Below are 26,016 nucleotides of genomic sequence, written 5' to 3' on the forward strand. Positions count from 1 at the left end.
TCTTTTGCTTAGGACCCCCGTTTCTTTCTCTTTGCCTATAATTTGATATCAATCCCCGATAGGGAAGGCAATCTCCAACCTGCAGTCCAAATAAATTTTTGGCGTTTTCCCATTCTATTACCTTTCTTCCTCTACTTATTTGCTCCCAATACCTTGGTTTCTTTGCCAGTTTTCTCCAATACATTCCAGTCCCTTTTTGTCTATTGTCTGTATCCCTAATTGCAGTCATCCCTATTGGCATAATCTCCTTTCTCCATTCCAGTGTTGGCTTAGTTCTTAGAATACTTTCTGCTACTTCATGGACATAATATTCTGTATGATTATTGTTACTCACCTTAAAGGTCTACATCCAGAATCCCAGCCTCTCCTTGTTTCTTGAACTTCACCCCTGTTTCATCATCATCCTTTTCCACTTTGAATTATAATTTTCTGCTTTTGCTACGTATAGGAGACTTAACTATGTTACTCTGAAATACTGATAAAAGTTGAATCCCAATCTGTTCTGTTCCATTTCAAGAATCAGCTTATTCCCAAGTGACTCTTGCTATCTTCCCCTAAGAGATGAAATCCTTCAGCTCTTTATTAATTTATATCCACTTCTCCTCTGGTTGATAAAAATATGCCTGACCTGTGTACAGGACTAAGCATTTTAACTGCTTATATCTTACTGTTGATATCCATAAAGCAGAGCTTCCATTTTCTCAGTTTTTGTATTATCATTTGTTTAGTCTCTTCCCACATAATCTTAGCTGCCACACCGGAATCATTTTTAATCCATACTCCTAAATACTTCATTTTATTATGTCCTCTTAAATATGGATATTACTGAACCACTTCGTGTGTGGGTACATAATTTGCTGCTATTGTCTATTTTGGCTTCATTAATTTTGTATCCCGAGAAGATATGAAACTTTCTCAAAGTGTTCCACAACACTGTAATGCCCCTTTCTGGTTTTGTCAGATATAAAATAATATCATCTGCAAATACAGACAGCTTTTCTTGACTACCACACCAATAACCTTGGATTTTGAGTCCCTTATTTTCTTTGCCAGTGGTTCTAAATATAATGCAAATAAACGGGAGAGAGGACACCCCTGCCTCGTTCTCTGCTCAAGCAGAAATTATCAGAGAGGACCCCACCCACTTTAATTTTTGCCTCCGATCCCTCACATATCCTGGCAATCAGCCTTATAATTTTGTCAGGGAATGCAAATGTTTTCTTTGCCCTGCCCATAAAGTCCAAGCTTACGCTGTCAAATGCTTTCTCTGCTTCAAGACCAAACACCAACAGTGGTATCTTTCACATTCTCCTTCCCTCTGGATCATCAATGTTCTGTTAAAGTTGTCAAATGTTTGCCTCCCCTCCACAAAGCCACACTGATCCATATCTATCAATGTTAGCATCACTTTTGTCATTCTTTTAGCCATTATAGACAAACACTTTACAATCATGGTTTATATTGAAATGGGCCTGTATGAAGCTGGATCTGATGGCTATTTACCCTCTTTAGGTATTACAGCTACCATCACTTTCTTCCAGGATGTTGGTACTTCTCCTCGTCTTAAAATAACGTCCAAAAAAACCTTCCAGATCTTTATCAGCTTCTTCCCTCCTAGCTTCCAAACTTCCACAGGAATACCATCTATTCCTGGGGACTTTCCTGTAGATTAGTTATACATCATAACTTTTATATCATCTCTTCCTATCCTGTTATTAATTGAGCCTCATCTACCTCTAACCTTGGCAAATTTAATTCTCCCATAAACATTTCTACTTGTACCTTTTCTTGACTTCCATATTTGTCTGTTTTATACAGACTTTCTTAGAATTTATGAAATATTTCTAATACCGCTACAGGATCTCTTGTCATCTTCCTTGTTACAGGCTCCCTAAGCTTGGCGACAGCTCTTTCTACTTTCTGTTGCCTGAGTTGTTGTGCTAAAGGTTTTTGTGCTCTACAGTTATTATTAAAACAAAGTTGCTTAACAGCAATCTTTCTAAACTCATGCATATTATCAAGGTAATCCCTTATTTTTTGTTCAGCATTCTGCAGTTGCTCCTCCTCTTGTTTTGTGAGAGTCACCCTATTTTGCAATACTTTAACATTTATCAGTCCCTCTAAATAACTCTGTTACTTCTTAACCGTATCTTCCTTTCTTTTTATTTCCACCCTATTTTTAAACTCCACTTTAATTCTGTCCCACTCCCAGGCAATATTTTCAAAAGAAATTTCTATCTTCTGTAATAGCTCCTGAAAAATGTCCACTACCTATTCCTTAAAGTCCTCTCTTTTCAACAGACAGGAGAGAAAGTGCCAGTGTCTCATTTTTATTTCATTACCATGTGTTTCTATTTTAGTTATTACTGGCGCATGATCTGAAATAGCTATTGGGGGCATATCAAGACCTTCAGTTACATGCACAAGTTCCTGTGAAATGTAATTTCTGTCTAGCCTAGCCCAGTTTTTGTATCGTGGGGAATAATATGTAAATTCACTCCAAACTCCTAGTACTGAATTCACATTTTCCATGTCAAATATTTTTTTTATAAATTTCTTCAAAAATCTACCCTCCTTTGCAGTATTTTCCCTTCTGGGCCCTCCAGACACATCTTCACTATTGCAGATCAAATTCTAGTTCCCACCTATAAATAATATTCCTTGCTAAAAGCTGATTTCACCCAGAATTTTCTTAAGCTCTAATACAGCAGTTTTCAGTGGAATATAAATACATGCCAGTGCAATCTGCCTCCCTTCCCAGTAGCCCCTTAGTACTACAAAACTATGGTCTTTTTTCTATCCTCTTCTAGTACTATTGCAACTCCTCTTGCAATTAAATAAGTTCTCATTTTCTTTTGCCCCAAGTATTCCGCTGAATAACCATTCTGAAAACTTTTCTTTATCAAATTCACATGTTCAGTTCTTTCCAAGTGTTTCTCCCGTAGCATAGCTATTTGCACTCTACATTTTTAATGCGGTTCACTGCTATTTTTTGTATTTATCTGAGAGACCATTAACATTTAAAGATATTACAGAAAACATCATAGTCTCAAAAAGTTATTATTCCCACCTTTCATGTATAGCAGCTTTTTGTTAAATTTCTAGTTCTAGCTTTTGTGTTACATGCATATAGTGTTTGGCAGGTTAATATTTCATACAGTTGTTTCTTGTCATCTCCATTTCAGCCTATGTCATATCTTACCAAACTTTTCGTTTTAGCGAAAGCCCTCAAAAAATACACACCTCAATACCTCCTAAAAACCTATTAACTTAATAATACATACAATATTGTATATCTTCAAATATTGAAGTTTTACCCTCTTAATAGGAACAAATCTTCCAAACTGACAGCCACAAACACAAATTTGAAATAACCTAAAAAAAGGTTATCCATGCTAAGAAGAATATAACAGTTGCTTAAACTCTTTCTCCCCTCAATGTTTTTCCTCCAGGAAACTCATTTAAACAGGGATGAACATTTACAATTAATGAAATTAGGATATGTTTTAACTGCCCATGGAGACTACCTTAGGGGATAAAGAGGGGTGGTCATTCTACTTAAGAAAAGTATTCCCTGGTATTCGGATGATTTTTTATTTCTTTTTGCATAGAAGATAGATATATTATGATAAAGGGTTGTATGGTGAGGGTAAGGGCATCCATCCTAAATCTTAATCTCCCCCATGGCACAGAGACTGAGGCAGTTAAAAAATAAGAGACTGGGTCTTAACACATCTGAGGGGGCTGGAATATGTTTTTTCTTTGGGGAAGGCTCATTCTGGCCCTAGGAGATTCTGGTTACCCACTTTGGGGAAATATCTTTAGAAAACTTTGTCAGGTATGGGCTTGGAGGACGCTCATAAAACTCTGGCTATGCCCAATGGCATATTTGTTTTTCCCTTAGATCCCAGCTGGGTTCCAGGACTGATGAAACAGCATGGTCATCTATTTGGTCCCCAGTACCATCCTGCTGTTTTGCCAGATCATTCTTTGGTTATCTTTACATTTTCAGTGGATTATAAGCCATTCAACAGAGTCTAAAGTGTTAATATGTACTTTTGCAAAGGTGCTTCTTTCAGAAACGGTCTGGCTACATTTCTCACTGAAAAAAGGTTTATTGTACAAGTGGATGATGAACTGTTGCCATTAAACGAGGATAAGCTTTTAAGGTACTGTCTCCAGATAGTGCAAATATACGTTTTTTTTTTTTTTTTTAATTTTTTTTAAATAATTTTTATAATACAATACAAAATGGTAACAGGCAATGCACAACCAAAACATCACAAAGATACATAAACTATATATATATATATATATATATATATATATATATATATATATATATATATATATATATATATATATATATATACAACACACAACTATTTACAGGTACGACATAAAAGATAAATTAACTGAGATTAAGCTAGAATTAGATCAAATAAGGTGTTCCGATATTCATTTAAGTGTGAACTAAGTCTTTGGGTGTATTTCAGATATTTTTGGCAAGTAAGTGTTTGATAGCAAGTTGCTTAAATTCACCCCAAGTGAGTAGAGCTCTATCCTTCCAGTTAAGGATGATACAGAATTTGATAAGGGAAAAAAAGAGTGTTATTAAGATAAGGGTCTGAAGTTTGGATAATCCTGTAGGAGGGATATGTAATATTGTGAATTTCCAGGACAGATTCATGTTCTTATATCCCATTTTTCCAATTGTACTCTAAGGGAGCACCAGAGTCTGTAAGAGCATTTACAGCTCAAAAAAAATGTGGAGCAAATCAGCATTGTGATTGGTACAGTGGGCACAGAGGGAAGAGGCGGACAGACAGATTTTAGAGCGTATACAACAGGTGAGGTATGCGTTGTTTAAGATCATAAGTTGGGTATAGTTACGTTTTTGTTAAGGGGAATAAGTTTTGAGGAAAGTTGAATAGCTTGGAAAATTTAGCTAGAGGAAATGGAGAGACCTTGGTCTTTCCAGTAGTTTGAAAAGATTAGTTCATTTTGGGTTTGGATAGAAAGAATAAGTTTGTATGAATTAAAGATCATTTTCTTCTTAAGTATAAGGAGGTTCCATATGGATTTGCAGGCTTTAATAGCATTTACAGTTAAAGAGGTATCTTCCATGGTGTTACAACAAAGGTCAAGGATTTGTCTCAAGAGGATTATATAACTTTTAGGTAAAGTCATGTGTAGTCTTACATCAGTTAGTGAATTATTTTTGAAAGGAAAGAGATCTGCTATAGTTAACACTTTAGACTCTGATGAATGGCTCATGATCCACTGAGAATGTAAAGATAACCAGAGAATGATCTGGCAGAACAGCAGGATGGTACTGGGGACCAAATATTGTTGTTCAGTTTAAGGTTGGGGTTGAGATGGAGTGGTTGCAAGGTATTGAAAGCAATGAACAGTTTCAGTGATTTAAAAATATTTTGAAAAATAGTTATTTTATGTTCAATGGCTGAGTGTAGTTTCAAGTTTTTTAGGTTTTCTGTATTAAGAAAGGGGAGAGCTTTGGTATTGAAAATGAATGTTTTAATATAGTTATAGTATAATTTTACCCATGTAGGGGACCAGGTGGATGAATTGGGAGCATAATCAGATATTGTTACTACCTTGTTACCATTGATAATATCATAATAAAGTCTGAAGTCAGGTAAGCTTAAGCCACCCTTGTCTTTGGAGAGAGTTAGTCTACTATAGCTAATTCGTATTGATTTTGGGGACCATAGGAATTTGGAGAAATATGAATGGAGGGATTTAAAAAAATTGTTATGAATAATTATGTTATTGAAGAATTCTGTGAATTCTATGCACATCTTTTTGTTTATTTTGCTGTTAGCTGCATTTACATGCAAGCACATCACAGTATATTAACTCTTAGTATGAACAGCTACTTTTAGATACTGGATTGTACTAAGTACAATAAATACATGGAGGTAAACTGCTTCAGTAAACTGCTTTAGTTAGTACAACATTTCTGTTGCATTTGACTTCTGGTTCTACAAGCACGCAACACATATGCTGTTAGCTGTCTACATTTATACCGGAAGATCTGGTATTTTTCCAGAGTCTGATGTAAAACAGGTCTTACTTTGTATAACAGTTTTTTCTTTGTTTTTTTGTCCTTGGTTCTTTGTAGTTTGATGATCCATGGAAACTCAGTCTTGCATTATATTAAACATGGTGTTGTTTTGCTTGTGTTCTGGCTTTATTTTCCTTGAAGTTACTTTGATGTACTTTCAGCTGCCATCTGCGTAGCTATTTTACAAACTTTGTTTCTCAATAATATATTTTTTTTACATGGATGCCAAAATTTAACTAAGCTATATATGCTTACCAGCACACTTACTGTTACACTATTGTACATTAACCCTCTATATGTCATATCATTTTTGCAGCTTTTTATTCAAGCTAATAATGTAAGCAACAGTTTGAAAAAACAGTGTATACTAAATTCTTTCAGTTATAAGCCTTGAAAACAAAGTAGATGGGGTAAAATCTTCATTTTGATTATAGCAGCTTTGGCGAGATATGGGAGGTGTAACTTTGCCCATCTGTTCAAGTCTTGTTGGATGTTAGATCATAGTTTGGAAATATTGTTCAAATAGATTTGGTTGGGGTCTTGGTGGAAGGAAATACCAAGGTACTGTAAAGAGTGATTAATTTTGATTTGGAAGAGGGTGGGGCAGATAGGTAGTTGGCAGAAATGGTTCAGGAAGAATATGGTTGATTTATCTAAATTTAGTTTGTAGTTGAAGAATCTCCAGTATTTATCAATTGAGTCTAGTATTTTTGAAAGGTCGGAATTAGGGAGGGAGTAATAAAGTCATCATCAAAAGCTGAGAAAGGAATTTTAGTAATGAAAAGGGTGGGAATAAAGTGAAAGGTTTTTTGGTGATTAGCAGGAAAAGAGGTTCAGTATAAAAGTTGAATAGGTAGGGAGACATTGGACACCTTTGTCTAGTTCCATTTTTAATATCAATTCGAGAAGAAAGGCTGTTGTTAATTTGTAAGATAGTGTGGGTGTTAAGAGTATAGACTTTTAAGATTGTATGAAAGCTGGAGGAAAGTTGAACATAGGAAGAGTAGACAGGAGGAACTCTACATTCAATCTATCAAAGACTTTAGAGGCATCGATAGCCAAAGTATATACAGGGTTGTGAGTAGTGGTAGAAAGGGTTAACAGGGCGTCAAGGAGGGGAGTGTGATCAAAGGTTTGTCTATTTGAGTGTACCCTGATTGTTCTGTAGAAATAATGGTAGGGATAATAGGTTAATGAGAGCGATGGGCCTATAATTCCAAGGGCTTTTAAGATCCGAATTGGATTTAGGGATGAAAATCGTTTTGGAGGCACTTAAGTCTAAATCTTTAATTCCATTGTGAGTAATATAGGTAAATAGATGGAGAAGGAAGAGAGATATTTTTTGACCAAACGCTTTGAAGAATTCTGCAGTAAAACCATCAAGACCTGGGGCTTTACTGGGCTTAAGCTTGTTGATAGCTATGAGTATTTCTTGTTGGGTAATGGGGGATGATAGAATTGTTTGTTGTTCAAGGTTAAGTTTAGGGAAGTTAGTTGGTTCAGAAAAGTTTCTATTATCTGATTTATCTGAAGGAAGGTCGGGGGAAACTACATGCACCAATGTAGATTTGTTCAAAAATGTCAACTATATCTTGGTTTTTATGGTAGCCCTTATCTTTATTATACTTGGGGAGAGTTTATTTTGATTAATTAATCTAGCGAGGAATTTTGAGGGCAGGTGGGACCACTCTGAGTAGCTTGTTAAGAGTCCTTATTTCATGAAATAAGTTTTTATTATTGAGGTCCAGAAGTTTTTTTTCTGTAGATGGATTAATTGTTTTTCAGATACAGGACTGAAAGTTGATTGGAGGTGGGTCACAAGTTTATTAATTTTATTTTTGATAGAGGATTCTTGGAGGAGATACTTTTTTTTTATAATAAGATGCTTTATTGATGAGAGTGCCTCTGATCATGGATTTGATGGAGGCCCAATAGATGTCAAAGGGTAGTTGGTTATGTTTGACAGAGTTCAAGGCTTAGTCGAGAATACATTTGACTTCATGTAGAATCTCTGTACTGTTTAATAAAGTAGGGTTAAATGCCCACCTATGGCTTCTATTTTTAGTAATTAGTTCTTTGGACCAGTCAATAGTTAGTCTAATCCTGGAGTGATCTGAGAAGAATCTGGGTTCAGAATGAAATAGAATGTTGAAATTGAGAAGAATCTTAGAAACAAGGAAAAAGTCCAACCTGGACCTTGTCTTGTGGCAGAGAGAGTAAAAAGTGAATTTATTATTGGGGGTATTATTGGACTGAGAGAAATAGGGATCAAATAAATAAAAGTCATTTCTAAGTTCCATTATGGCTAAGGAAGCATGGTTGCTATGTTTGGTTTTAGTGTTTGTTCTGTCAGTTAGTGAATCTTGAATAGAATTCCAGTCTCCACCTAGAATATAGTAATAGGAAAGGAAGAGAGGATTTTGTAAACAGTCATGACAAATTTGTTTGGCGCAAGGGGCATATAAGTTTAGTAATAAAATAGGGTTGTCTAGGTGTGGACAGCAGAATGTTATGTAAAACCATCTGCCATCAGTATCCGAGTCGTAGCTTTTGACTTCCTGGGAAAGTTTTCTTCCACTATGATAGCTACCCCCGAGCTATTCATATTTTTGCCAGAGGCTATGATGGACTTGATCCATTTTTTCCTGTGAGCAGAATTCCATTGTTCGGGTAATAAATGTGTTTCCTGCACCAGAGTTATGTTGGCTCTAGATTTAAAGACCAAGTGGAAAAATAATTTTCTTTCCTTTTCTATCTGAATCTCCTTAATATTCCATGAATCAATTGTCCACATAGAACTGTGGTGTTTTTAGTTAAACTGATACGGAGAAAAGGGAGAAATATGACAGGAGACATCTTAATTTGTAGGAACATAGGTGTAAGTCTCTTCCTGCAATTACCTTGTGCCTAATCACAAACCTACGTAGCCCAGAAGAGAAAGGGAATTTAAGTGATAGAGATCTAAAGTTTTAAACACTGAAATGGTTAGTGAGTATGTGCTCTCTTAACATTGTATTACAAATCTATATGGTTAATAACGGTCAGAGGGAGTTAATGGAGGCTCGGGGGGACCTGATGAAAGGGGGATATAGAAGCAGAGGACACAGCTAAGGTGTTGAGAGAGAGAATAATGTGAGAACTAAATTACTGGCCATATTTCATCAAGAAGGCCTTAAACATCAGGGCATTTAAAAACACCCCTCAAAATTTAAAACATCTTGCTACACAGCAGACTAACAGGTGGGTGACTAATTTGAAATTCCCTGGAAATGGGCACATTACTAGGGACCCTAGTGAGATCCATGAGGGATTTACCCATTTTCATGAACGGCTATACAAGGCAGATGGTGGCCCCTTTCAGAGATGAGAATTTGAGGTCTACCTACAGTTTCTGGAGGTTCACTGGTTAACATCATGCATTCCCTATCACAAGGAGAAATAGAGATGGTTATGGATGGCTTGGCAAAGGGAAAATATCAGGTCTGAATAGTCTCCCCGTTGAACTCTATGCCCTCTGTATGGACTTCTTTTTCTATATATGGGTAAAGATCTTCAATAACATTTTACAGGACGGACGAGTATCAGATTCCTGGAAACAGGCTACAGTATTGGTCATACTGAAAGAAAGGGAAAGACCCTAGATTCCTAGTCCTACTGGCCCCATTTCACTCTTGATCCATGATTATAAATTATTTGCACTAATAGCAGCTAAGAGGTTGGCCCAGACTCTCCCAGGGATTATCTATACAGACCAGACAGGGTTTTGTCCAGTGTAGGACAACATTTGACAATATTCTAGGAGTAGGATTCATGACTGAAGAAACCAATAACGTTCAATAACCCCTCTAATTAGTAAGCTATGATGCAGAAAAAGCATTTGATAGAGTCAGATGGAAGCATTTATAAAAGACACGCAACACATTTGACTTCCCTTTGTCATTTGTTTCCTTGATAAGGAATCTTTACATGGGAACATTTGCTAATATGAAGATGGACCCCCGCTTCTCCAGGGGTTCACACAAAGGATTGCTTACTATCCCCCTCCTATTTGCCATTTATTTGGAACTACTTGCCATTAAGCTTAGAAAATTGCATTTTCAGGGTTATGTAATAAAAGACAGAGAACAGAAGCTGTCTCTTTATGCAGATGATCTACTGCTCTTCTTGGCAAACTAACTGAGGGACTTGGAGCAGCTTTTTTCAGAATACAGTTATTTAGTCAGTGGTTTGGCTAGAGAATCAACAGGCACAAAACAAAGGCAAGGTGTATTAACTGCCCAGGACACCACCATCTTATGGATAGCTTTTCCTTTTTGGCTAATGAGCAAGGGATGGGGTACCATGGAATAACTATGGCAGCAACAGTGAACAGAATCGCCAAACAGACTTTGAGAGATATAACCTAGAAAATGAACAGCTTGTTTAAAAAATGGGAGACAATAATGCCATGATATCCTTAGTTTCCCATAGATTGTTGAGGGGTGATCTATACTTGTCTTAAAAGGCATCCTCAACCCCTACAGTTATGAATCTCTTAGACATTTGTAAGTCAAATAATACCAGAAATACAAGGTAGAGGGACTTGAACTTTGTCTGCGACTTAAACAGAACATGCTGGAGAGACAGATGTGTCTCTTAGAGACTACCCTCCTACAGGACAGGCTTCCCATTCATGTGAATCTGAGTTCTTCTATTACCTAATTTAAGCACAACCTGGACCAGTGGATGAGGAGTAGGAAATTTACACTAGGCCTGGCACTCATGTCCCTTATGGACAGAGGTAGTTTATAAATGACTGACCCTCAATGTCTTACTTGGATACAGGACATCATTATTCTTTTGGGAAAACTTGGCTAGACTAAGAAAGCCCACCCCCAGGTCGTTAGCAGAGTAACAATCATTTATATACCTTAAAGAGTGCAGTCATACAACTGGTTTGTCCTACCTTTGTCACTTTACTATCACAAGCTATACCATATCCTCCTCCCCAAAGCGGCCTCATGCAGCTAAATGAAATGACCTAAAAATGGGTACAGCGCAGAGCCAAAGCTAACGTATCCAGAATATTTCAACACTTCCCATGAGAATGAGGGGCCAGGGGCTACTTGACATGGAACTGTAACTGGCAGCAGGCAAACTCAAATTATTCCATTGAATGAGCTCCCTTAAAACAGCCAACTGCTGGAAAAGCCTGCTTTTGGCACAACTTGGACGTATGATAGAGTTATATTAGGCAATCGCCAAACTGCCTATTATGAAAGGCCAGAGATGACACTGCACTTATGACAGTCAGGCACATTTATCTGGGCACTAAGAAAGGTAGATGCATTAGTCTGGTTTCAAGAGATAACCTCAATAATAGATGCCAATCGCTGGGGATGGAATAAAATCCATATCATATGACTGGTCACTTTAGCCAAACCACTTATGCTTTGGGGACAGTTAATGGTTACAGATAGAGTACTGGATTAAGTGAATTCAGTGAGAATTTTCAGTTGGAGAATGATTACTCTCAGGATTTTGATGACATGATAGGGGAACATAGGATGCTGAAGATAGCATTTGCCCCACATAGGGACAGCCCCAGAATAATTCAATGGCTTATTCACAGTAAAGGAGACAGTCCTGGTTAAGGGAATATTAGCCACACCCACAAAGTTCTGGCTGGAAGTAAGAGGATGCAACATGGTTTAAAGACAGACTTGACACACTAGATATCTTCTAAGCAGTGGGCCACCCTGCTACTTACACCACATTGTTACTTGATCAAATAAGTGTAGATTCTTTGGGTGGCAATGTCATTTTAAATTTATTTATACTCCAGCCAGACTACAAAGATGTACCCAGCTGCTAGCCCTTTATGTTAGAGATGTAAGGGGGAGGGTCAGGTCAGATGTTGCACATTTTTTGGGACTGTCCCCTGTCTGGAATTTAAGACAGAGATCTTGTTTTCCTGCAGGTCCTTTTTGAACTAAGTAAAAATTTCTGATTGGGTGTCAAACTGAAGTAGGCTTAAAAACTGAGGAATTTAATACATTTACAGCTATTTGTACTAAAAAGCATGTACTAAACACGGGAAAGAAATTCATCCCCTATGGGTTTCTGAGGTGATCGCCTTGATGAATGAGATCAAGGAATTAGAATTACTGAATTCCAAGGGATGTGCAAGGGTTCTCTAGAAATAGTGTTCATGGTCACTGTTAGAAAACAGATAAGATCTGGTAAAGTAAACATTTATATATTCAGGGCTACTTTGGAAATTAATTCTTGGTCTGAATCTTTTTCTCTCTCTGTCTATTGTAACCTTTTTTCTTTTATTTTCTTTCATTATATTAGGTGGACATTTCCTTACACTATATGGTACAGTATTGTTGATTTGTTTACACAAATTTAGTCAACAGGTATTTATTGGGAAAAATAATACATAGCCATGGATATGGTAACACCACTTAAATGTAATCCATGGCAATGGGCTGAACCCGCTGTTTAAATGTAAAAAAAAAAAAAAAAAAAAAGCATCACCAGATGTGTTAATTGTTTAATACCACAAAATGGGTCAGCCACTAAGGAGATAAGTGCACCCTGCTTGAAGAATGCACAGAAGGTGTACTGGAATAAAGCAGCTACGTAAAAACAACAGTGCAATTAGATTTTTGAAAGAGAAAGCTGAGCAAGAGTAAGTAAACATGATTATTTGCATGCAAATAACAAAACCTGTTTAGGATGACAAATACAAATATATAAATAATGAACAGCTGAGAAGGAATGCCACCCGGAGCATGTGACTTTTGAATGTTGTTCTTAGCACTCGTTTTTCCCCACTTGGAAAATCATAATCATTTAGCTTAAGATCCACTAATTCTTGTAGTTCAGAAATTAGCCAAGGGACACCAGCTGCAGTTATATATTTTTTTTCTTTTTCCTTGCATTTTGTTTGCTCAAAATATTTTAGTTTCTTTGGTCATTTTAGTATTTTCTATACATTTAATTTTTTACTGTACTGCTTAATCCAGTATTTTCTAAACAAAGCATTTTTATTAATGCACTTTTTAAAAGGTTATGCTTTACTTATGTATTAAGCAACAGTATTTATTACTTAAGGGTAACAAATTGCTGGCATTCACCATCCAGACTGTCCTGCTATAAACCATCCTTTACCACAGTAAAACAGTAATTGGGAGGACCCCAGCATGGGAATCTGAGTGGTAGCAGATTACATGAGCCAGAACAGAAAGTAGTAGTGTTTAAAATTAGTGTGCAAAAAGTGCAGACGTGTAAATTAGTGTGTGTGAATGAGTATGAATGTAAAAGTTTACTTAAAATACAGTTAAATGTGTGCAAGTGAGCACTGGAAAGTACTGAAACTCAAAACAGTGGCAAGAAAGTCAGGTGTTCACTATAAGCCTATTTGTGGGTGTGAATGTGAAAAGCACACATCTATAAAAGCAGAGCATATTTCTTGCATGGTCTTTTGGTGTGGCTGCATATAATGAATTATTTAGTGATTCAGATTTGTGAGCTCTTTTCTGTTTCTTTTTAATTTGTTTAATACCAGTGATATGGCATAGGGATTCAAACCGATTTTCCTCATCAAAAGACCTTTACACTGGTCAGCAGTGGTGGGATTTAAACTCTCATTTCCCACTGCAAGTCACTCCTTCAGAAATTGTTTGATTTACTGAGCTAGATGCCAAAAGGGGTGGGGGTCCCAAACCTTTCTTGAATAAGTTCAGTGAGGCTTCTGCAGGTTCTGTTTTTACTTTGTAATAATTTGAAATGCCAGGACTCAGACTGTTCGAAATGTGATATCTAAAATTCTGAAAATCCAGACTTCCATATATTAAGCCTGAGATTGCCATTTCTCATAATATTTCCTTTTCTCCAAGGTATGACACTTTTGGAGTTGATATATATATATATATATATATATATATATATATATACTACACACACACACACACACACACACACACACACACATATACATATATATATATATATATATATATATATATATATATATATATATATATGTATGTATATACATACACACACAAGTTCAGGTGGTGTGGGGAATTTGCCCTCTTGCAAAAAAAAGTTTAATCTAGAAGATAAATGTTTTGATACTTGCTCTTCTACTGCAGTTTTAGACTTTTTTTTATTCAGTGAGCAGAGTCTTGACATTTCAGTAGATAACCTTTTGACTGCCAAACTTACAACCTACTGGCCTTAAAGAAACTTGAATGCTGCAACCTCAAGTCGATATTTTCTACTTCCTCTATACATTTCAAGTTTATGTTTTAAGGAGGTTCATAAATAATAGCTTCTGTTTGTTAAGGGAAGCTTATTCCATAACCTTAAAAGGCATTGTTTAATGCACCTGTCATGTTTTTCCATTAGCAATGTCTTTCAGCTTTTCTCAGTTAGGGGTCACCACAGTGGATCACCGGTCCGCAGATTGTTTAGCAGTGGAGTTTTTACGGTGTGGAGTTGCCAGCCTGGTGCCCAACCTTCAGAGAAGGAACACACATGCACCCACCTGCATGTCTTTAAATCTCACTCAGCCTCAGGGAGGACATGCAGACTCCACATAGAAGGCACTCCAGCCGAGAATCAAACTGGAGAATCTCTTGCTGTGAGGTGACAACGCTAACTGCTGCACCACCGCAGCACTCATTTTTTTCCATTACTGATACTTATTTTTAGAGTTTTTCTTCCTGATCTGGTATTAGCGCTCCAGGCAAAAGCTTTCAAACAGAATAATGTCAGACATTATCTTACAGAAACAAGAGGCAACACTTAGGAAACCTATATAAAAACTACATATAAAAGAAATTTAGTCCATCTTCGGTAACCCATAGAATTACATGCCAGTTAGGATTGCTTGGTGCCTGAGACATTCACATGCAACTTAGCTCCCTTCACCCACCCCATCATGCATCTCTCTCCAACCTGGTCTCCAGTTCTGCTGAAGTGTGAAATCCAAACCCTATAAAGGATGCAAGGAGTTTTGCAATTTAACCTTCTAAGAATTCTTAAAAGATCAAGCTATGTTATGTCAACATGCTTTGCTGCTGCAATTATTAAATACATAATTACACAGATCAGTGTTAAATGCATGTTAAAGATTCTGCATAATTCTATCAACAGTGGAAGGACTATAAAGTTGAGAGACAGTTGAAGTGACAATACTGAATTAATTTAAGAAATTGCTCAGATTTTGAAAGTAAAAATATCATCTTGAGAAAAAAGGAAAGTTGTCTCACCTATGGGGTCAGAAACTATTCCTTCCAGCAAGACTGGCGGTGCATCTGATGCAAGATCTTCGTGATCGGAGTACCCATCTAAAAAGGATAAAAATAGAAAAAAAATCAGTTACGGAAGTTCTATCAAGCTAATACTTCTTTTTATGTTAATGGTCTCTGCAATGCTTAGCATGTTATCATCTTTGTTTTAATCTCTCAAAGTCTTTGGTTGGTTATTAAAAAAAAAAATGCACGAAATGGGGGTATGCATTCTGACAATTAAGACAAATAAACTACTAAGATCCACAGTAGTATGCTGATGTGATACCTTGCACTGTGTACAGGAATGGCAGATGCCATGAGACCCGGCATCTAGAGCCAAAGACAGATATTCTCTAGGATTTCAGTACAGAACCATTCTTTTGGAGAGTGTCTCTTCTCTGAGGAATACATTACTTTCATGCAAAAAGTTTGAAAGGTTCACAGTTATTCCCAAAGAGTAGAACAAGTTTAATACAGACTTCCAAGTTGAACCCAGGATCTAAAGAGTGCAGTAACTAGAAGTGTCATTCAAGTTAATTAAAATTGTGGCTCTCTGCAGCATTTGACTGGTTGACATGGCGATGAGATCAAATGGAAGAGTCCTAAAGTAAAAGGGATTAGCTTCTACGTGTAAGCAAAAAGGCATCCTGGTCTCCTTGGATTCCTGACATGGAAATGTATGTTTTGGAAGTCTAAACAGCACATTCAATTTCCTTCAATTAAGTACAGAAGTATCAAGTTCATTCTTATGTTTGACTAAAGCCTTCATTTCAGGGTTCAGGATCCTGCCCTCCCCATAATTCCCTCTAGTCCCTACAATACCTCAGACTGAGTTTGCCCATTTATATCCAATAATTTATCCAAAAGATACACACAATAAAATACTAATGAGAAGGGTTAGAAGTCATCTCAATGCTGAATATATGACAAGTTCATGGACAAATCCATTCTATCAGCTGCAAGCCACTAGATGTCAATGTATTTATTTATTTATTTTATTTTACATTTAACAGGGAAATTCTGAATGGACCAGGTCCATTTTCAGCAGAGGCCCGGGGAGAAAAGCTCCGGCATCTAGTTGTAAAAAAAAACATTAAAGCAAGTATAATACACAAATAAGATGTAGTAAACAGGTTACAACATATGTGGTGAACATAATAATATAACAAGAAATAACTAAAAACACTCCAAATAAATGATGGTACAGAAAATAAGTAAAATGACAATGTCAGTTATATACTGGTAAGAGAAGAAAATATATTAAGTAAATTCTACAGTCAAAAGTTCAACTTTTCAAATGAACTAGCATGCAGGTGATTAGAGAGCAATTTGGAGAGTTAATAGCAGTATGGCTAAGGTTATGTGATAGAGGGACACAACCAAGTACTAAGAAGATGTGATTTGAGGGAGTTTTTGACTATAGAGATGGAGGGGGCAGTGGACACAGAATGGGGTAGAGAGTTCCAATTTCTGGCAACGGTGTGGGTGTAGAGTGCTTTCCCTGCGTTATTATTGGCCTTGGTGATGGAGAGGAGAGATTTTTCACTAGATATGAGGTACCAGTTTGCAGTGCAGACAGTAAGTAGATTGGATACTGAGGTTTTTTTTCAGGGTATTTGAGAATATTGAAAGCTGACCCAGCTGGTGCTAGTTAAGTAGCTGTGGTAACTCAAGCCATTTTAGTTCTTTTAGTGCAGTACAGTGATGGGTTCTGTAGGTTGAATTAGTAGCAAACTTGGCTATTTTATTGTAGCATGATTCTAGTTTGTCTAGGTCACACTTTCGGATTTGGGTGAAGACTGGTGGTGGGTATAACATAGCTGAGAGGAGGTGGCTTTGTGCAAGAGTGATTCTAGCTTTTTGTGAGAAAAAGGACTTATGTCTGTATAGGGAGCCTAGCTGTTTGTGTATTAGAGTTTTATGGTATGTGAGATGTGGACATCAAAGTGAAGATTATTGTCAATTACAATGCCCAGAAGTTAGGTATGGTTAGAGGGGGAGATGGTGGTACTGTCCTTAGACGTTATGGTAAAGGAGGTTTTTTTTTTTTTTTATCTATTAGGGGAAAATAATAGCAATTTTGTCTTTTTGGGATTTAGAATTAGTTGGATACCTGAGATCCATTTTTCTACAGAGTTGAAGGTATCCTGAGTAAGTGTTTGTAGGGTGGTGGGAAATGAGGTGGAGCAGATCAGGGTTGAATCATCTGTATACTGAATGAGTGTGGCATGCTGTGTAGAGCTATTGAGGTTATTTGTGAATATAGAAAATAGTAGTGGGCCCAGTATAATAGTTTGGGACTCCTATGGTGGTTGGAAGTTGTAGAGACAGCTTTCTTTTCCACTCGACAGATTGTTGCCTGTCAGATAGGTAGCTTGTTTCTGAACCAGGCAACAGTAGAGGAGGTGAAGGATAGTGATGTTAGTGAGTCTAGTAGGATAGCGTGGGAGACCATGTCAAATGCCTTTGAGAGTTCTAGGAAAATAGCTGATACATATTTGTTATCATTCCTGTGAAGGCTGATATGATTAGTAAAGGACAGAAGGGCGGTGGTAGTGCTGTGATGTGGATGGAAACCGTGTTGTCTGGTAGATAGGAGACTGAGTGTGTTAAGAAATGTCATTACCTGCAAGTGGATGCATTTCTCAAGAATTTTAGATAGGGGACACAGGATGGCAATAGGTCAGTAGTTGGAGAAGTCGTAGGAGTTACTTCCTTTATGGAGAGGTATGATGTGAGATACTTTCCAGAGTTTGGGTATGTAGGATTCTTGTATGGAGCGGTTGATTAGGATGGAGACAGGATATGATAGGGAGTCGCTAGAGATTTTTAGGTATGCAGCAGGTATGTTATCTGCTGCCAGTGTGGTTGGTTGAGTTTTAGGAGGAGTTTTTTGATAGTTGAGGCGGGCACAGGTGATAGGCTGAAAGAGGGGGTACTGTGGGATAGGTTGGGTTGCGATTGAGGTAGGCTATTTTTGGTTATTTGACTGGACAGGGGAGATTGGATTTACTAAGATGGACTTAGTAAAATGGTTATTAAATTGAGAAGCTATGTCTGGGGTATTGTCTGTAGAGTTGGGTGCTGGAATAGTGGTTTTGCCTGGCTTTAGTAGGGAGTTAATGGCATGTCAGAATTTTTGTAGATTCTTTGAATATTTGCTTTGGGCACTAAGAAAATAGTTTTGTTTGTTTATTTTGGATTCAGCCTTGGCCTTGTTTCTAAGCTGTTGATAGTACTGCCTGGAGCTAGGGCTAATGTCAGTTTTCCAGGCTTTATCTCTGGCTTTTAGCAAGGCTCTAATGTCCTTACTTAGCCAGGGTGCGTAGCTGGCCTTAACTCTGATCTTTCTGCTGGGAGCAAGACTGTTAAGAATGTTAGAGAAGGTAGTACTGAAGTATTCTACTGCGTGGTCTAACCCCAGTGTTAGTAGTGGTTCCCAGTTGCAGTAGCTTAGGAATGTATTTAGGTATTGTGGGGTAAGGTTACGGTCATCTCGTACTATTTTGTATACAACTGGTTTGGGGTGATTAGAGTGTTAGTGGAGTAGGAAGGTGGGGAAATAATCACTTAGATCATCTGGGAGACAGCCTAATGTATAATTTTGCTTGGGATAGTTGGTTAGTGTCAAGTCCAATATAGATTATTTTTTGTCTATTCTAGTTGGTTCTTCAATTAGTTGAGAGAACCCATATAAGTTGGTATGTGTAAAGGGGCTGCTGGAATTACAGGCTATCCAGTCGGTGTTAAGGTCACCTAGTAGGATTGTTTCCTGCGATAGGTTGTCCTTTGTCCAGTGTAGGATTTCTTCTATTATGAGTGAGTTACTGCCTGGAGGTATGTAGCAGCATACTATATTGATTTCCTAAGTGTTCCTTATGGAGAGGACAGAACATAGGACTTCAGCATTTTGAAATGTGGGTGGTGTGGTGTGCAGGAGTTGGAGGTTAAGGGTGTTTTTAAAGATAATGGCTACTTCTCCTCCTTTCCTGCTTGTTCTATCAGATCTAAGTGTATTATACCCTCGGGGGAGAAAGTCTTCATCTTGGATACTGGATTTAAGCCAGATCTCTGTAACGGTGAGTATATCATGGTTGTAGTGGTCTATGAATGCATGTAGGTCTGTTAGCTTGTTGGTAATGCTTCTTATGTTGAGATTTAGGATCAGCAGGTCAGATGTTTGTTTGTCTGTGAAGGGACCTGGATTTGGGTGAATGTCACCAGAGATTAGCAGAGTTTGTAGGAGTGTCAGTATGTGCTTTTTAATATTAATTGTTTGTGAGCTTGGTCTATGTGTGTTTTCCCTAGTGTAATGAGTTGGTGTGATGATTGTATGCGAGTATGTTGTAGTTGTGAGATTTATAATTGCAGGGTAGATGTAGAAGCGCAAGTGGGTTTGAGAGGGAGGGCTAGAGTGGGTAATATGATAAGAGTAATTGTGCAGTGGTTGGTTTGTTTGTAAGGAAGTGAGGAAGGTTAGTGATAGTAGAGCTAGTGATAGGGATGCGAGTGTGGGTAACATGATGGTCCTTAGAGTGAATGTTACAATTAGTATTCTTGGTTGGTTGTGTGCAAGGGTGGAGATGAGTTGGCTTGGAATGTGTTGTTGGGAGTGGGATCAGTGTAGGAAGTAATTGGATAGGAGGGTGGGAGGGAGGTGAGAAGAGTGGGTTGGGCTACACATTAGGCAATTAGGTGTTGGACTAGTGGTCAGGTGATTAGGGGTTAGAATAAAAGTAGAGGTAGTGGGGGTGGGTGGAAATTGGGGACAGGGTATGGGGAGTGGAGCGAACGGAGTGGGCTTACTTGCCCTGCAGGGCTGAGAGTGAAAACCATCAGTGGAGGACTAAAGGAAAGGTATGTGGAATCAAGCATTTAACTTTATTGAATGGGGTTTATCAACAATACACTTATGGAGGTGACTGTGCACTAAACCTAATTAATAGGGTTGGGTAGGCATTTTAATAAGTTTGCAGCAATTATTTAACTGTGATAAATAAGTTACTGTAAAATATTAGTAGACTGAAATATAGACAGGCAGAGCCATGTAGTTGTGACTATGAGGAATTTACTTTAACCAGATATTGACTGGAGTTTAATTGGGGTCAATTTTGGGAACCCTAACTGTTGTGTACACTAGAGAATGAGAAAAAATATGCTCTAATCTCAGATTATGTATACAACAGTATTCACCTACGTGAAAAGCTTGAAATGGGCAGCCTTGTTGTTCCTTTTCTTTTTGTGCGAGACTTGTCCCGTATCAAGTGAGTGGTCGAAATCTATTTTTATGTCTTCGTAATTACCTATGTGAAAAGCTTGAAATGGGTAGCCTTGTTATTCCTTTTCTTTTTGTGTGAGACCTGTCCTGTAACAGGTGAGCGGTCGAAATCTATTTTGTTTATGTCCTTGAAGGGACGGGGGGACTTCCAGGAGAAAATTCCCTGTAATTACCCATGTGAAAAGCTTGAAATGGGTAGCCTTGTTGTTCCTTTTCTTTCTGTGTGAGACATGTCCCGTAACAAGTGAGTGGTCGAAATCTGTTTTTGTTTATGTCCTCAAAGGGGGGGGGGGACGACGACTTCCAGGAGAAAATTCCCTGTAATTACCTATGCGAAAAGCTTGAAATGGGTAGCCTTGTTGCTCCTTTTCTTGTGTGAGACCTGTCCTGTAACAAGTGAGCGGTCAAAATCTATTTTTATGTCCTCGAAGGGAGGGGGGACTTCCAGGAGAAAATTCCTTGTAATTACTATTGGTGTGCACAACAAGCAGAGGAGCTGTGGAGTGAGTGGCTTGTGAAGGTTGAGCAGAGGAGGGGGGAAGGTTAAGTTGGATGGAAGAAGACAACACAAATCTATCACTATGGTAGGTACATAACTTTCATATCCGATGTTGTCTTTTCCATCTGACTCAATTTATTAGACTGATTCCCCAGCTACTGACAAATCAGGGTGGTCTTAAGGAAGGATTATTCTGAACAATTGTGGAGCTGAAGGGTGCACAGGATCAAGATTGCATGTCCAGCTTATAATGAGACAAAGGTGTGAACAGTAGTCTAATTAGTCACAGCACAAATATCATCCACTGGTACTCTAGCAAAGTAAGCACTGGAGGCAGCCACCACTTTAGTTGAGTGGGCCTCCAGTTTATGTGGTACAGCTGATCTCTTTTCTTTATAGCCAAAAACAACACATTCAGAGAGGTACTTGGACAATGTGAAATTATAAATGCCATGACCCAATTTGGTCTTTGAGAAGGAAAAAAAAGTTGATCTGCCTTCCTAACGTCTTTAGTATGATGCATTAACTGATGGTGAACACCCATGAAGTGTACAGTATACTCCCCTTTGTTAGGAAAAAATAGAAATAAACCTGATAGGTTAACAGTGTGGTTAAGGGCAGCTTCTGATGCTACTTTTGGTTAAAAATTTGTGATGGTCTTAAAAGATGCTCTATCCTTATAAAAACATCAAGTAGGGAGGTATGCAAAATAAGGCTTTTAACTCAGAAATTCTCCAAGCTAACATGATGGCAGACAAAATTTTGTCCTCCTACTCAAGTCTGGTGTGTGTATTTTCACCTTCTTAGAAAATGTATTGAACCAGCAAAGGAAGCACTGACTATTAATGTTTGAAAGCTCTCTGTAAAATCGCAGAGATGCAACCAGACATACCACAGAATAGCAATGCTAGTGCATGCCACTCTCAATGTGCCATTAATTGTGTTAGAGAACAGTCACATAGACATGCTGGACATCAACTGAAGGGCAGATAATTGCAATTCTACAGTTTTCTGTACACTGGCACGCAAAGTACCTGAAAGGAACTTGTTTCCAGAGGGAAATGACTAAGGAACTCTAACTCATATGGGTAAGGTAGTTCAACATGCAAAGACCTTACATTGTTGAAGTGCAAGTCTGCTTTCTAAATCTGTCCAACACTCTGGATTTTCTGTTGGGGGAGGCACATAGGTGCTGTCCTTGGAAAGCTCCTCCTTAGTGGCTGCCACCACCACCATGGCATCTGCAGTCAGAGGAACCTTTGCTTCAGTGTTGCCTATTCCTGGGAGATACAAGAATTCAATTGGGATGTCTAGGAATCGACGCCACCACATTTACTAGTTAGCTTTTTTTCCCCTCTGGAATTTCCTTCCTGCCCTTTCTACCCTACTTAAAAAAAAGTTACATTTATTTTTTTCTTCTCCAAGTGTTGACAATTTTTCTTCTGTAGTAGTGTTTTTGTGGTACAGTAATAGTTTTTTTCTGTTTTGTTTTTTACAGCCAAACATTATGAATGACAAGGCCTCTGACTTGTGATTGGCGCATTTCATCTACAAGGTCTCACCTGGAATTCCACAATATGAGGTAGATAATTTAGTGACTACCTAGAAAAAAGTGACGGACCTGTACACCTGCATCTTCCCATGGAGGAGCACTGCCCTGAATGTTATATGGGTGGTGTCTGCAAAGGGGAGTCTTTCTAAAGGCAAGTGCAGCAATGAAGGTACATGAATTGGGGTCTTCAACCTAATGTTTTATTCTGTGGGTGAATGGGGGATCTAGTCAGTCTCCTTAGGAACTGCATCCACTGCATCTAAGTTTTTTCCATGCTAGCAATGCCGGAACCAAAAGAGGGGCCTTCAAAAGGACTGCTTGATAAACTTAAAAGCTTTCTATACCATCCTTTGCAGGAAGGACAAAGGATCAGTGTTACATCCACCTCTTTCAGCAGTTTTAGACTAGCCCCATACTTGGAATCTTTGTGTACGTGTGTTGGGTGGGAGTGTTCAGGAATCTCCATTTTACTCACTATTGACATCTGGGGTATCACTCGTCTTAGATCTCATGTTGGCTGCCAATGTAGTGTCTGTGCTATATTCATTATGTTTTAAGTGCTTTTTCCTCTACTCGCCTGGTTTGTGTTCCCAGGATTGTGGTATCCTAGTGTGGATTAACTGGTCTGCTTAGTCTGATGCTCATCAGCGCCAGTCTGATCATTCTGCTTTGCCTTTTCTTCGACCTAGTCTTTTTAAGATCATTGAGCTACGACTTGAGAACTGCAGGAAAGCAATCTAGGAGCGGCTCAACGGTTGTCTTCTTACAATCAATCTGTACTGTGCGTACATTTGTTGGCAGAGATTTTTGTCCCGCTGCGGCTTCCATACTAGTGTTTTGAGTAGACAACCCACATTTTTTGGACTTTGGACATTTGCCAGTGTTACATGGACTATATTGTTCCACTTATTCATCTTATAATCGCTTTTTGAGGGGACTATTCCTTGGAATATTTACTGCCTGACTGACTATTTCATTTTCTGATGACTGGTTATTACCGACTAAAAGTCAACCTATTTTTTTTTACTTTTCTCAGTATCAACCATCTAGTGTCACAAAGTTGTCTTTTCAATGATTAGAATGATAAGTTTTATGTTGGGGAATTTGATCCATCCTGAGATAGCATCTATATGGAATGACCATAAAGTGCTTTCTAACAGATATACACCATTTGTCCTCTATTCTACAAACATCTTTGCATATTTAGCATGACAATGCGCAAGCAAGTTTGGATAATTTGTTAACCAAGACATTCAGATTTTGTCCTTCAAGTTTCATGGTTTGATGCTTTTGTTTACGCAGACTTAGATTATCTCTTGATTTTGGCTATTTAGCTATGTTTGCACTTTTTATTTACTGGATTGTAAATAAAAGGTTATGTCTTACCATAACTTGGCATCTGTCAGATCAGAGACCCTATTGTGAGGTGGAATGAAGACGGCAACATCAGATCTAATGATTTTTAGAACAAGACATTAAGTTATGAGTTTATTAGTGATAGACATTTGACTTCATTTTGGATATTTTCTGAGCCCCATAAGTTTTTTGTATGTTTTTTTTTTAATTTACTTTCACTGTTTTGTATTTTCTATTGGTTAAGCCTTTGCATATTTCTTTGTTTACTTATTTTTATTTCATTATTTATTATGACTGCTACTTATCCTTCTGACCAACCTTTAGCTCTTTGTCATTTTACCAAACCTGTGCTTTCTCCGACTCTCAATCCCCATTGCTACAAGTTAGGCATTAACAAAAGACACAGGGCAGGGCATCGCCACTTTTCAACTTCTCATGTTGTTTCAGACACCATTCCTATAAAAACTTGTAGGTGTGTTTTAACTAGCTTTAGACCTGCCTTTAGGCAGTGTACTTTAACATCCATTTGTTTAGTTAAGACAACTGCTACTGAACTAGCAACTCATGCTGTTTTTAATTTAATGCTCATTCTGTTGTAAATAAGAATACAATTTGATTTGATTTAATCTGTAATCACAATTTAGTTTCTGTTACAGAGGCATGGTTTAATGACAAATGTGTCTCTATTATTTCAGCCCTTGTTCCATCTGAATTTAAGATTTTTTAATATTTTAGATCCAATCGTAGAGGGGATGGCATTGCCAATATTTACCAAGATAGCTTAAAGTTTAACCATGTCTCGGCAGGGTCAGTTAACACATTTTAATTTGCTTTAGACGTTGCTCCTCGTTTGGGCGTCTTATTTATTGTCCTCCAGACAACTTTTGACCATTTTTGCAAGAGTAAGCAGATTCTCTTTTATCTCATCTTTTAACATACCTATGTTGGTTAACTGCTGGAGATTTTAATATTAGAATCAATGACTTATATTGTTATGTTCTTGATCTCTTCTTTCAGCTTGATGTTACTGCGTCAGCTTTTGTAAACAATCCTGTTACTTGGTCTGATCACTTTTGTTATAAACTTTAATATGTCTCCACATTCTTATTCTCCTGAAGTATCTTTATTTTCATGTTGAAGAACTATTGCTATCTCTGTTAATTATTTTGTTTTTGCTACCCATTCATTTCCCAAATCCCCATCTAACGTCCTCGATGTACTTATTACTACATACAACACACCGCTAACATCCTATTGTGATTCACTTGCAGCAGCTCAGATGCATCCAGTCAACCTGATCCCATGCAAGAATTGATTAAATCCTTCTGTTGTAGTTTTAAGGAAGGCTGGCTGCAGACTAAGGTGTAGGTGGTGTCACATTGGGACTTTATAGGATAAGCTTGTACTTGACAATCATTTTGCCTGCTATCGTTCTGAAGTCCAGAAAGCTAAGGCATCTTACTTTTCCAAACAACTGACCTGCCAATCATCAAGCTGCTCTATTTTAAAAAGTACATCTTCTAATCCTGGTTGACTGGATACTAGGCATTCTTCTTCTTCTGAAGGACGTGAATTGACTGCTCATCATTTTAAAATATTCTTCTAGTCAAGCTTTTTTTTAGCTACATCTTCTTTTTCTTCTTCTTCCTATATTGGTGATAGGGAGAATTCAAATTCTCATACTTGCTGGCATGGACGACCTGAAAAGTATGACTTCCAGCACAGATACATCAGTACATACTAGGCGAGTGACCACTACGGCCTTTTTAAGCCAGCAGCATAACCCAAATGCGTTGCGCAAGTACTATGTTTTAGGCATTTACATTGGGGGTGACTGTTGGCTACGACACAATTTACTGACTGCCTTTGTCCATCAGAGACTTGGGCGCCGGACCAGGGGGGATTTTTTGATTTCCTATCCAATAGTCCAAGTTATGCTTAAAGAGGGTTGGGGGG

The 26,016-nt window shown here is 37.8% G+C and overlaps 1 protein-coding gene across 2 annotated transcripts in view; it reads right to left on the reverse strand.

The window, feature by feature from the left end:
• The window catches only part of NCAPH2 (non-SMC condensin II complex subunit H2), a 1,876,179-nt gene that overhangs the window by 449,585 nt on the left and 1,400,578 nt on the right, over nucleotides 1–26,016 (reverse strand). For both annotated transcript variants that reach the window (XM_044088651.1, XM_044088650.1), the window contains exon 16: nucleotides 15,355–15,432. In XM_044088651.1, coding sequence (XP_043944586.1) covers nucleotides 15,355–15,432 — 78 coding nt within the window. The remainder of the gene's footprint in view (nucleotides 1–15,354; nucleotides 15,433–26,016) is intronic.

Source organism: Protopterus annectens, chromosome 11.part0 (genome assembly GCF_019279795.1).
Source record: "Protopterus annectens isolate FY-2018-M chromosome 11.part0, PAN1.0, whole genome shotgun sequence".
NCBI classification, from domain to species: Eukaryota; Metazoa; Chordata; order Ceratodontiformes; family Protopteridae; genus Protopterus; species Protopterus annectens.